Here is a 13,217-nt window from a genome sequence, read left to right on the forward strand (position 1 = left end):
CACATGCAAACACAAACGCACACATCATTGTGTGTGGGTGCGTATGTGTATGTCACATGCCTGTGTGGCTGTGTTCTTCAAAAAAAGAGCAGCTTGAGAGCTTTGGTGTTATGGGTTATTCATGGCTAATTGGCCCATTCTATAGGCAGAGGGTGCTGAGAGAAAGATATCAGATACTATATGTTTTTCCAATGTGGCTACATGTCCCAAACTGTCCCAGCTTCTGTCTCATAAACCCATGACATTGACAGGCCAATGAATAAAGGAATGAAGTCACATGGGCAAGATAAGGTCGAACTTCAGTCATGATGACCTTTCTCTCTACAAAAAGTACCATTAGATAGATTTTTGATCATGCATCCACTAAAAGAGCTACCAAACAGAACACATCATTCAAAATCTAATTAGGAGATAATAACTTTAAAATAATTAACTTTGAGATGTTTGCAATGTTCAATGAATATTATTATAAACCTTAATGCAACTGGTATAGCACTTGGGGTTGCAACTTTTGTAGCCGTCGCAACTCCTGTAGTGGTTGCGACTGGTGTAGTGGTTGCGACTGGTGTAGTGGTTGTAAGTGGTGTAGTGGTAGCCACTGGTGTAGTGGTTGCCACTTGTGTGGTGGTTGGCACTGGTTATTGCACCGTGGGTCAGAGACAAATGCAATTTCGATTCCTCTATTTGTCTGGCACATATTTTGGAATTGACAATAAAGCTGACTTTGACTTTGACTTTGACTTTGACTTTGGTGTAGTGGTTGGCACTGGTGTAGTGGTTGGCACTGGTATAGTGGTTGCCACTGGTGTAGCATGAACAACATACTCCAGCACATATGGAATGAGTATGGCTTGGAGAAGTGAAGAACGTTACAGAGTAGTTTTGGTGTCATCAATAGTGTGAAAGACAATCACAGCGAGGGAACAGTATCACCTTTAGATTGTTGCGGGGGACGTGCCTTAGCAGTGTTAGTATTTTCAATGACATCATTGGTTTGCTTCCTTGGTTCTCGGGTTTCCGGCCTTGGGACACAGCTGATCATGTTCATAAATATTGATTAGAGGCCCATTAGCCTAAGTGGACCGACTCCATGGAGAAATGTCAAATGTGTTTGTTTTTTTCAGGGTTTCAGAAATCCCGATACTTGGAGAAATAAAATCAAACCTAATTCCACTGCTTGATCTTGATCATACCTGCAGAGGCGGATCAAAGGTGATCTATCGATCTGAGGGTGCTAAATATGTGGCTTTCATAGTTCTCCTCATAGCGCAAGCTTTTAGTTATGCAAAATAGAATCCATTAAATTGTGATTGACATTGCATTAATATACCAACATAATTTATTTGATGGCCTTGTCTGAAATGAGGACGTTATACATCATATTCGTTCATACCTATATAATAATTTGCCTTTCAAAACCAGCATGACTTGAATAAACCACATTTGGTTTGAAGTCGGCTAATTTCAAACGCTAAGCCATCTCATTAAAACATAATTGTTTACGGGTTTTTCCTTCCTTGTGAGTCCTCTGCAAAAACGTTAGAATGAAACCAAATAAGTCAAAAATAACACTTTAGTTAACGTGCTGAACAAATCACAATCAGGCTGCGATGCACAACACCGTGAATAAACGTCTACCTGTTTTGCGTGCCAGAGACTTGATGCCCATCACCAGGACCAGCAGCGCCCCCATGAAGCACATCTGGAAGGCGAACAACTCCTTTCGCTTTTTCCGTCTGGCTTTCGTCTTGCGCTGGTTGGGCATCACCGGGAGCGCGTGACCTCGCAGTCCGAAAGACATGTCAGGCATGATCCCTCCCGCCACCGAGCCGTCCATTGCCTTCTTCTCTCGTGTTCCCGCGCTTCAGAGCCCGGGTTTCGGTGACACACAAGTACAGAAGTGGTCAAGGGGTGAGCGCGCGGAAGGGGGGCTACGGTACGGAGTGAGGTCTCGTGAACAAGCAAAGTTATGCTACACGACGGAGGGGGGGGGGGGGGGGGGATTTAGTCGGGAGATTCGACCACGCCACGGGGCGATAACACTACAAAAACACAAACAAACCGACCCTGTTCCTTGTCGCGTGAAACGCGCGGTCTCTCTCTGCGCTAGATAACATCAAACGGAGTATAGCTATCCTGGAGTGGACGATGGAGGAGAGCGCGGCACTCCATGGATGCGTCACCTCGCCTCGCTGCCTGTCTCTCGCGGAGTCCGATCCACCCTCGAGCCGGAGATGTTGAGGGGAGAGGAGGGAGAGGCGAGACGAAAGAGGAGGGGCGTGAAGGCGCGTGTCTTTCATGGAGCGATTGTGTATGGTTGTGAGTTTGTGGTGGGGGGGGGGGGGGGGGGGGGGGGGGGGGAGAGAGAGAGAGAGAGAGAGAGAGAGAGAGAGAGAGAGAGAGAGAGAGAGAGAGAGAGAGAGAGAGAGAGAGAGAGAATCAGTGTAGAACGGTGTAAAGCTGTTTAACAATGCGGAGATGAGTGGAAAGGCAGATCAGAGGGGATCAACATAAGTGTATTCAACAGAGAATGCACGCAACAGTCAAGCAGGCAAACGTTGTATTGCTTCATAATGAAATTAATACAGCCTATCAATACCAACGTTATATAAGATACAAAGGAGGCAGCAGGGGGAACATAGGAACAAACCATCATTAAAACATCATCCTTAAAAGGAAGATGATGGCCTCATCTCTTCAGTAAGAGTCAAAGGAACCCATGGGAAACCATTGCAAGAGAAAGAGTGAACTATGAGCCCAGCCAGGCCAAAGGTTTGGGGAAGGAGCCCATTACCGAAATCACGACCACAAAAATAATGACACTGATCCTTTAAACACAAACATGGACAAAAACACTCAAGTAAATTAGGGTTGTGGTCGTAGCCTTTGAGATACATAATCTATAATCTATATTCATCATTGTGCATTATCTGTCTGTAAATAAAAATACATTTGATTGGGCATGTGGGATTGTAGACAGTGTTCTACATGTGAACTCTGTGTATCAATGATTGTTGGACAGAGGTGTGCGATGATGATGTCATCGCAGGAGGAAGCAAAGCGGGCATCCCATAATGCACTGTGATGGAACAGAGTGTGGCATTAACGAATGAGCTCGCAGATTACACCAACAGCCCCTTGGCCTGTTGCCTAGACAAGCATCGTGTACAAACATGTGCACACACCAACACAACCACACACACTCATGCACATGCATACCCGAATACAGAGGCTTACATAAATGCACACACACACACACACACATACACACACACACACCCACAGCAGCTTGCACACACACACACACACACACACACACACACACACACACACACACACACACACACACACACACACACACACACACACACACACACACACACACACACACACACACACACACAAACACACACACGCACACACATACACACATGCTTATAACCTTACACTAACAGACACATGAACACACTTGCATATCAGCTTGTTCACACACACACACATGCAAGAATACAGAAGCTTACACACACACACACACACACACACACACACACACACACACACACACACACACACACACACACACACACACACACACACACACACACACACACACACACACACACACACAAACACACACACACACACAGACACAAGCATATAACCTTGCACATACACACACGCACACACACACACACACACACACACACACAAAAGCACACACACGCACAGGCACGCGCTTCCTTCATAGCGGATTGGGTATAATCCCGTTGCTGAGGATAGTGTATGACGGCCTTGATTCCAGACAATGACAGTGACCTATCAAGTCTGTTGGATTAACCACAAGTAGAGATGAACTCCAACCACAGCTTCCTAGTTCACACTAAAATAATAATTATTATGGAGTAGTCATTATTTTACCAGACTTAATTTGAATAAAAAAAAATACTATTCTCAACTACTTATATCCGGCATTCATGCAGGTGTGGATGACAGGCAAGATGGAGACCCTGAACAAAACAGGGGGCAGCTGTCCTGATTGGTCAGCCGTGAGCTGGGATTGGTCTTAATTGTCAATCTTAATTGCCTTATACAGAGTAATGCTCAGGCAACTCAAAACAGATATTTTCAGATATTTTCCCCCCTGATAATGGCTGAAGGATGCATATTTAAATCAAATGACCATCTAATCATAGCTCTTACATCTTATCTAAAGAGCCTTTATTACAAAGTCAAGAGTCAATGGTCTTCAAATACCATGTAAGAGGTCAGAATCCTTGCGTAGAATATGTGAAGTAAAGAACAGTGCTGCCTACAGCGAAGATGAGCCTTATAATATTTGAGAAAAGACTAAGAGAAATATATCACGCATCCACAGTGACAATTTCTTACAATCTGAGTCCAACAGGTGTGATGTCTAATACGACGGTGACGTGAGACATGAGAGGAACAAGTGGTTTGGAAGGAGGTTGTCAGCTCTGTAATATTTAGAAATGCATTGTTTTGATGAAGGAACACTCACAGTTTGATTGTATGCTTTGATTGTCAGCCTCAGACGTTGGATAAAAGCATAGGCAATTCTTTTCTTCAGGTTTTGCATATTAACCCTCGAAAAGCAATGACAATGCAAGTATAAAAAAAAGGCTCCTCCTAATGACTAAATGTAAATGTAATCTAAATGTGTGTTGGTAGTTCAGACGGACTACAGGAATAGCACCAGACTGTTTAAACCGTTTCATGTTCAAGGTAATCCCCTGCAACAGATCGGTTCACCTTGGAGGTTGAAATTAGCCCCCAAAAATTCTAGGGCACCTTTCATGTTAATCAAAAGCAATCTCTAATTACATTGGATTGATACATGTGATGCTAAAATCGTATTATCAACACAAACACGCACGCACGCACGCACAAACACAGGCACAAACACAGGCACACACACACACACACACACACACACACACACACACACACACACACACACACACACACACACACACACACACACACACACACACACACACAGACACACACACACACACACACACACACACACACACACACACACACACACACACACACACATACACTGTTTGTAGTGCGATGATTTCAGACTGACTTTGATGTGTTGTTAATTCATTTATTGTCCTGTAAATCATTCCTGGATTCAATGTTCATCCCTCTCTGCTACCTATTGATGCGGCTCCTCTTACTCTGCTTTTGATCATTGTGGCTCGGGCTGGAACAGGTAAAAGGCTTTTTTTTCTTTCAGCAAACCAGGCTGATTAGGGCACATTTGAAATGCATTACATAGAATACGCAGAGAGAGAGAGAGAGAGAGAGAGAGAGAGAGAGAGAGAGAGAGAGAGAGAGAGAGAGAGAGAGAGAGAGAGAGAGAGAAGCAGAACAATGCGAGGGAGACATTGAGAATTAAAATGAACAGAGAGGGAGAGAAAGGGAGAGCTCTATTATTTTACTAGTCAAACTAGAGAATAGAGAAAGTCAAACAGGAATCGTGGGTGCCTCAGAAAATGATTTGTTCAATGAACAAGAAAAATACTTTCACCCCTTTGAAAGACTGAAGAGTGCCATGAAGCAGTTGTAATCCGTTCGGCAGAGCAGCCATCCTGCATCCCCTTGAAGTCATCCTGGCCTCTCCAGCACAGTGTGTGTGTCAGCTTCCTCACAGAGGTATTTTTGTCACTGTTAGGTCACCGTTTCACATTATCATCAGTTGTTTAATAAGCACGTGATTCATTGGATTTATCTGTCACAAGTTGTTAATGGATATTCCGGGATAGCTCCCTCATAGCCCAAAGTGAACTCTGTTATAAATAGAATGCTGATTTTTGCCCAAGACACTGTCTTACAGAGCAAACACAGTTAAAAAACACCCAGGAAAATTCCAAAAATGTAGGTTTTCTATAACACTTCCTCTTGGATTACGGTAGCATATTGGCAGGGAGAAATTATCAAAATCAGGTTAGGAGCTCAAACACACTGCAAACTATAAACATGGCTTTAGTGAACATCAATACATATTCAGCCAAAACACTTACTGCTGAGTGACAGACTGTCCCAAGCACACAGTATGTGCTTATACAATCAAGAACAAAAATCATAAGCTTTAAATATGTAGGACTCATAAGAGATTTGAGAGAGAGTTAGAGAGAGAGAGAGAGAGAGAGAGAGAGAGAGAGAGAGAGAGAGAGAGAGAGAGAGAGGGGGGGGGGGGGGGGGGAGTACAGTATATAGCAGGCAAAGAGACAGAGGACATACTGTAGGGCGAAAGCTAGAGATAATCTCCAGAGATGGTAGATTTGTGGATTTATACCGATTCGCTGAAGCACAAACTTTTTTGTTAACTCTCCAACTGTGTGAATCAAAAGGGATTTCATAGCAAAAAATAAGTATATATTTGTATAACAAAAAATACACTTTATGAACAGCCTGAGGGATTATAATAGACCATAATCCAAATGTTTTAATAATGCTTTTATGGCAACAAAAATAGGGTATAATGGCTCAAGGTTAAAGTTTAATTATTCATCATTATCCAAATTCCTTATTGGGCGATGGCTTTGTGTCCTTGGTGTGGTTAAAAAATACAAAGAATAATATGATGGCATAAACCTACAATTCTCGAAAATTCTGAAAAGGGACTGTTTGAAGCTGCATTTCTGATTTATGTTGCTTTTTAGCCTCTGCATGTTTTATTTTTGTTAGTCTGGGGCTAGTGTAGCATCAGATTTAGCCGAGCGCTTGGCTCACGGTCCAGTGAATGATTTTATGTGTCCTTGCATACTGTCCTCAGGAGCCCTAATGGTGATGGTGGTGGTGGCGGTTGCGGAGAAGGGGGCATTGGGGCATTGACTCAGGGAAGAACAATATTGCCAGTGCCTGTCCCTTTGGAGAATTATCCTAATGCTTTTCTGAAGACAAAGGACCTGTGAACCCCAATTAACAGATGAACAGATGGAGGTAAATGATGTAAAAAATTACACCAACACCAAGTAAAAACACTTTGATTTCAAGCAATACACGCTGAAATTAACTACCCTGTTTTAGGATTTATTGAGAGATGTAAAGCATGCATACACACACATACACACACACGCGCACACACACACATACACACACACAAACACACACACACACACACACACACACACACACACACACACACACACACACACACACACACACACACACACACACACACACACACACACACACACACACACACACACACACACACAAACACACACACACACGCACACGCACACGTACTATTAAATGCAAAGTGCCTGGCCGCTAAATGTTTTACCTGCATGACTCAAGCCCTCAGAGCTCTATGTGGAGGAATCATTCCCCCCTGCAAAGAGAGTACATGAAGACAGCCACAGCCATTCACTTCTCATCTTTCCCTTTCTTCCTGTGGATTTCCTTATCTATATTTAGTTTTTCTTTGTTTTGTTATGTGATGGAACAGGTAGTGAGGTTGTGAGATTCAAATCCTTTTCAGAAGTTTGTACTTTTGTGTAGTTTGTCATTATCGAGGAATTAATGCAGCTGCAATTGCCTTGCAGTTGTTTGAATCAGCTGCATGCTGTTTTAGTTTAAATGTCCATCATCTGTGAATGATTTTATAAATCCGAACAGGTCACCAAAATAATCACGTTATAAACCTGTTGTTGTGCGTATTAATAGAGAGTGAGTGACTTTGAGTACCATGCAAAACTGAACATTTGAACCATAGTCATGACATTCTATCCTGTTTTCCGTGCCTGCTCCAGAACGGGACAGAAGCTAGTTTTGTCTTTGCTCTTTTCTCAGATCAATAAACTCTGTGACTGAACCTCATACTCTCCTGCACCGTACGCAAAGCTAGGATTCCCCCTCTAGGGATTCTCCCAAAACCCCAGTGTCTCTACTCCACAGGCTATTCCAGTAGCTTTGTGTTGTCTGCCGTCGCTATATTAGGAGAGATGGATCCGCTTTCAAGGAGCTTCCAAGGGCAGAGCACGCGGGTGCAGAGGAATGAGAAGGTGCCAGGGTGCCAGGGAAAGAGAGGAAGGGAGAAGAGAGGGGAGGCAAAGATAAGAAAGTGGGGGAGAAGAGTTAGCAAGGAGTGTAGAGGATGCCAGGATAGGACAGGAGGAAGAAGAGAAAGAAGATTTATTGGAAGAAGCAAAGTGGTGGAAAAGAGGAGGAAAGTAGTGGAGAGAAGGCCAGGAAAAGATAGGGGATAAAGAGAGGGTAAGGTGTGGTGAGGAAAGCGGGATCGAAAAGGAGATAATGAACAAAGAGGAGAGGATGACACCAGGAGAACAGTTGGGGCCGATCTCCTCGTGGAGGACAAAGGGGCAGATGGACAGAGGAAAGGGGACAGAGGACAGAGGAGAAGTGAGCAGAAGAACATAGCAAGGAAGAAAGTAGGAACGAGAGGAGAGTTGGCAGAGGGAGAGGGATGTGTATAAGAAAACCAGTAAGAAGTTTGAGCAGAAGGTATGGAGCAGAGAGAGAGAGAGAGAGAGAGAGAGAGAGAGAGAGAGAGAGAGAAAGAGAGAGGAGTCACCGTGTATGATTGAGTGTGGGGGGGGTGCATGGGTTGGTCTGTGAAGATGGAGTGCAAGAGAAGAGGAGGGTGAAAGGTGAGGTCCATGGGGCTGACAGGAGAGATGAGATAAGGGGTGTGCAGAAGAGTGATTGGGGTGAGTCGCTCGGTAACACTGATGAGAGGAGAGGGCGTTGCTCACAGCAGTGTGTTAGTCATTGGCCACACCATAAACTAATCATACAGATGGACTTTGACCATAAACACAACGCACACGGAAGCCCTATACTTATTCTATCTGCACTAGCAATAAAATCCCTGTTAATGGAGTCATTAATATTCATTTGTGGAATCTGACAATTCCTTGTAACTATAACGTCATCATTGCACACACACAATGAAATAATACATTGAAGATAGGCAGGTAATGTTATCACTGACATTATCAGAGTACTTATAAAACGGTTCAACTTCAATGAGCAGAGAAACAACCCCTTACAGAACAGCTTGTTTTTTGGGATAATTATAATTTTTCTACTTAGCAGTAGACAGCTACGCAAGAGCGTTCATCTGGACTCGACACCGGGACAAATGGGATGGAAAGAAATGTGTAATTAAAATAATTGTGTGTGTGTGTGTGTGTGTGTGTATCTGTGCGTGTGTGTGTGCGTGTGTGTGTGCGTGTGTGTGTGTGTGTGTGTGTGTGTGTGTGTGTGTGTGTGTGTGTGTGTGTGTGTGTGTGTGTGTGTGTGTGTGTGTGTGTGTGTGTGTCTGTGGCTGATGTTGTGGGAGTACAGGATGGGGGCAGGGGTGTGAGGGAGAGGGGCGCTGATGAGAGAGAGATGAGGACATTTATTTGAATAATTGAGTTTATTTAATGTCAGGCCAATCTGTTTGGATGACCCTCATCCTCTCCTCTGTCCTTCTGTGACACCTCCACTCTGCATGTCTCTCCCCTCTCTTCTTTTTCTCCCTCCCTCCCTCCTTCCCTCCCTCCCTCCCTCCCTCCCTCCCTCCCGCCCTCCATCCCTCCATATCGATCTGTTTGTCTGTCAGCCTGCACATTTATATATACCTGCAATTAATCACAGAGGCGTACCCGGAGCTAAATATAGAGGAGGCCAGTTGACACATTCAGAAGGATCTGCATGCCTATAAATAGACCCGTGATCCATACCTCAGCCAGGACGCGTCAGGTTCTTGTTATCCTTTGTTTAGGAGACTTAGGGGGAGTTCATGGAGCAGCAGTTTCTCGTATAGAACCAGAGTCATATTGCGGTTTTAAAGAAATAAACAGGGGAAAGGTTTGTAACTGCTAGACATGGGAAATGGTGACCGGATGTTGTACCCAGCACCAAAAGCCGGGGTATACTGTTAACATCAAATAATGCCGCTTTTCCACCGCACATGTAGCTCAACTCGACTCGACTCGACTCGACTCGACTCGACTCGACACGACTCGACTCGACTCGACACGGTAGCAGCACGGGTCGTTTTCCACCGCAAATAGTATCTCCTGGACGGGGGCGGGGTCGGCTGCGCGAAAGGGCTGTGACGTATTTTTGTACGCGACGCAAACAACACCTACGCAACCGACACATGGACAGAACCCACATAACAACAACTATTATTAGCTGGCATGTTGAAGAAGTTGAAGAAGTGGAATATGTTGGCTGCGGCGCACTATGGCTGTTACCAGCATGGTTGCCATGTCGCTCTCGTGACTTCGTCACACTATCTGGCCAATCAGTGGCCGGCCGTCTGCCGACGTCACCTTTTAGCATCGGCTCAGCTCGCTTGGAACCTAGAGCGAGGCGGTACTAAAAAAGCAGCCACTTCAGGTACCAGATACCATGTTTTCGCGGTGGAAACGCCAAAAATGCGAGCTGAGTCGAGTCGAGTCGAGTCGAGTCGAGTCGAGCTGGTACCATGCAGTGGAAAAGCGGCATAAAAGACTTTAGGTGACAGAAGTCCTCAAAATCAACAACTGAATGTGGGATATCTCTTTATCTTATTAAAAATGAACCACTGAAAATAATATTTGGAATGTACGTATATTTCAGTAGTTATTACTGTTCATAACATCACAACTGATATAACCTTATTCTGTAATTGGTGTGAATGTGAATGAATCATTAACCAGAGGGAATGTGTGAGTAAGTAACTAATAGTTTTCAGGGTGACATTTTCCCAGGTGAGAGAGAGAGAGACAAAGACAAAGAGAGAGAGAGAGAGAGAGAGAGAGAGAGAGAGAGAGAGAGAGAGAGAGAGAGAGAGAGAGTGAGAGATAGAGATAGAGAGAGAGAGAGAGAGAGAGAGAGAGAGAGAGAAAGAGAGAGAGAGTGAGAGAGAGAGAGAGAGAGAGAGAGAGAGAGAGAGAGAGAGAGAGAGAGAGAGAGAGAGAGAGAGTGAGAGAGAGACCCAATGAGAGAGGGATCGAGATAGAGGGAAAGAGAGGGATTGAATATGATCAAGAGAGGAGGAGGACATTGTCACGGTGACTTTACCATCTGCCCGCCAGCCACACACACACACACACCCTCCCTAACTGAGTTGCCTAATCCTCGCTTCGAGCCACGCTCCAAGTGTAGACAAACTAATGCTTTTTTAATCCACAAACCTCCCCGTCAACACTTAACAACATCACATGATTCCTGGTCTTGTGTTAAACACACGGCAAAGACGCCAAAGCCCACTGCTGCGTGATGACGGCCACAAACTGCATAAACACAAAATGTACTGTCACACGGATGGACCAAGTAAGTGTCAGTTCTTTTTCCCGATGTCTCTCCAGATATGTACAGAGAAAGAAAAAAGACACAATGACGCAGGTTCAGTCTGAACAATTGAAATGTCCGACACACTCGTCTGACTGCATAACACAGATATCTGTGTAGATATTGACAATACTTCCCCATGACATTCACAATAAACTAGTCAGAGATCTGGGCCCAGGAAATGCCTGGGGGTGGGGTTATTAATATTCACAGCGCTGACAGAGGTGACCTATGATAATATACGTTAGTGCATGAGACAAAACGTCTCTCTGTCTCTCTCTCTTGCTCTGCATGTCTGTTTAGGTCATCTCAATGACTGTATTAGGGCGCATTTAAAAATCCTGTCATGCACGTGTATAGACACACACAGTAAAAGAGAGAGAGAGAGAGAGTAAACTTGGTTAGGAGACGTCCTTCCCCAGGGCTGACATTGATTGCTCCTTTCAGACTCGCTTGTCCTCAGGAGACACACACACACACACACACACACACACACACACACACACACACACACACACACACACACACACACACACACACACACACACACACACACACACACACACACACACACACACACACACACACACACACACACACACACACACACACACACACACACAGGTGCACGAACAAACAAACACACACACTGTGTGCTCTATAGTACAACACCGGTTGACGCCATGCATGTTATTTGCATTTGATGAGCATTAGTGCATAACACCGAGGACTCATGTGTCTATCGTCTTTTACTCTGTAACACACTTGTGGTTCACAAAAACACCAAAAGATCAATCAAATCCAGAAGGACCATATCTCCACTGTATATCACCTTCATATATCTATATATACACACATATATATGTATATATTTATATATCAATCTTGCCCACAACCTAGTTGGCAGTGTTAGCATGACGGAATGAGGAACAGTTAGCATGAAATAAAGCTAACCTTCCAAATCCATAAAGCTTCATTGAGAATTTCCCCTTCTGTTAGATGGATTCATGGCTTTTGACAGAGACGTTGGTCTCTATAATAGTTAGATAAAGTTTAACAAGAAGGCCCAACTTTATAGAAAAAATATGGAGTTTCAGTTGTGTAAGTCAACTGAGGTAAAAGCTTTGGCGTGACTGTGGAAAATGGGTGAGTGGGAGAAGACGAAAGAAGAGTAATAAAGAAAGAGAGTCAAAGCAAGAGAGCGAGAAGGGAGAGAGAGGGAGAGACAGTGACAGTCCCAAGTAGGACTTGACAGTCACAGAGAGTGCCTGAAGGGAGGAGAGATATGGGAGAGGTGACAGATAAGAGTTCAGTGAAAATACACCCAATTCAACAAAAGTCTCAGTTCAACAACCAAACAACAATCAGCCCACAGCAAACCAGAGGAAAACACATTCAGGGGCAACAGCAAGCAATGCAATTAAACGCACACAACATGATACTTCCCCCCCCCCAAGTATGCCTACATTCATTACATTGTTAAAGCATTAGTAGCACAACGTTATGACAGTGACTAGTAAATCCTTGAATCAAGATAAAAGCACATCAAAATGCACATTGATTCATTGTGTCTCAAAAACTGCTCTGTATTATACCCAAGCACGTCTTTGCAATCTCAGCAGCCACAGTTCCCCTGACTGCGTGAAGTAAACAAAACCCATCCCATGCAGGGAACAACACAAGTAGTGCCAGCCGGGAGGCGTCTGTCACAATGATTGCAATTACGTATGAATGTAGGCTGAGTAATGGTTTGCATGATTAGCTTAGATGTAGAGGATGAAAGCGAAAGAAAATACGCCGGTTAAAACACGCCTCATGCCGAGAGGGTTGGTGATTTAGAACGGCTTGATAAACACTCGAAGGGCCACGTGAATGGGCCAGCTCACAGG

The 13,217-nt window shown here is 44.2% G+C and overlaps 1 protein-coding gene across 1 annotated transcript in view; it reads right to left on the reverse strand.

Moving 5' to 3' along the window:
* Positions 1 to 2,216, reverse strand: part of slc24a3 (solute carrier family 24 member 3) — a 60,839-nt gene extending 58,623 nt beyond the window's left edge. The window contains exon 1 of the mRNA XM_056609652.1: positions 1,639 to 2,216. Within this exon, the coding sequence (XP_056465627.1) occupies positions 1,639 to 1,837 (199 nt within the window). The 5' untranslated portion in view covers positions 1,838 to 2,216. The remainder of the gene's footprint in view (positions 1 to 1,638) is intronic.
* Positions 2,217 to 13,217: the final 11,001 nt, after the last annotated feature.

Source organism: Gadus chalcogrammus, chromosome 15, assembly GCF_026213295.1.
Source record: "Gadus chalcogrammus isolate NIFS_2021 chromosome 15, NIFS_Gcha_1.0, whole genome shotgun sequence".
NCBI classification, from domain to species: Eukaryota; Metazoa; Chordata; class Actinopteri; order Gadiformes; family Gadidae; genus Gadus; species Gadus chalcogrammus.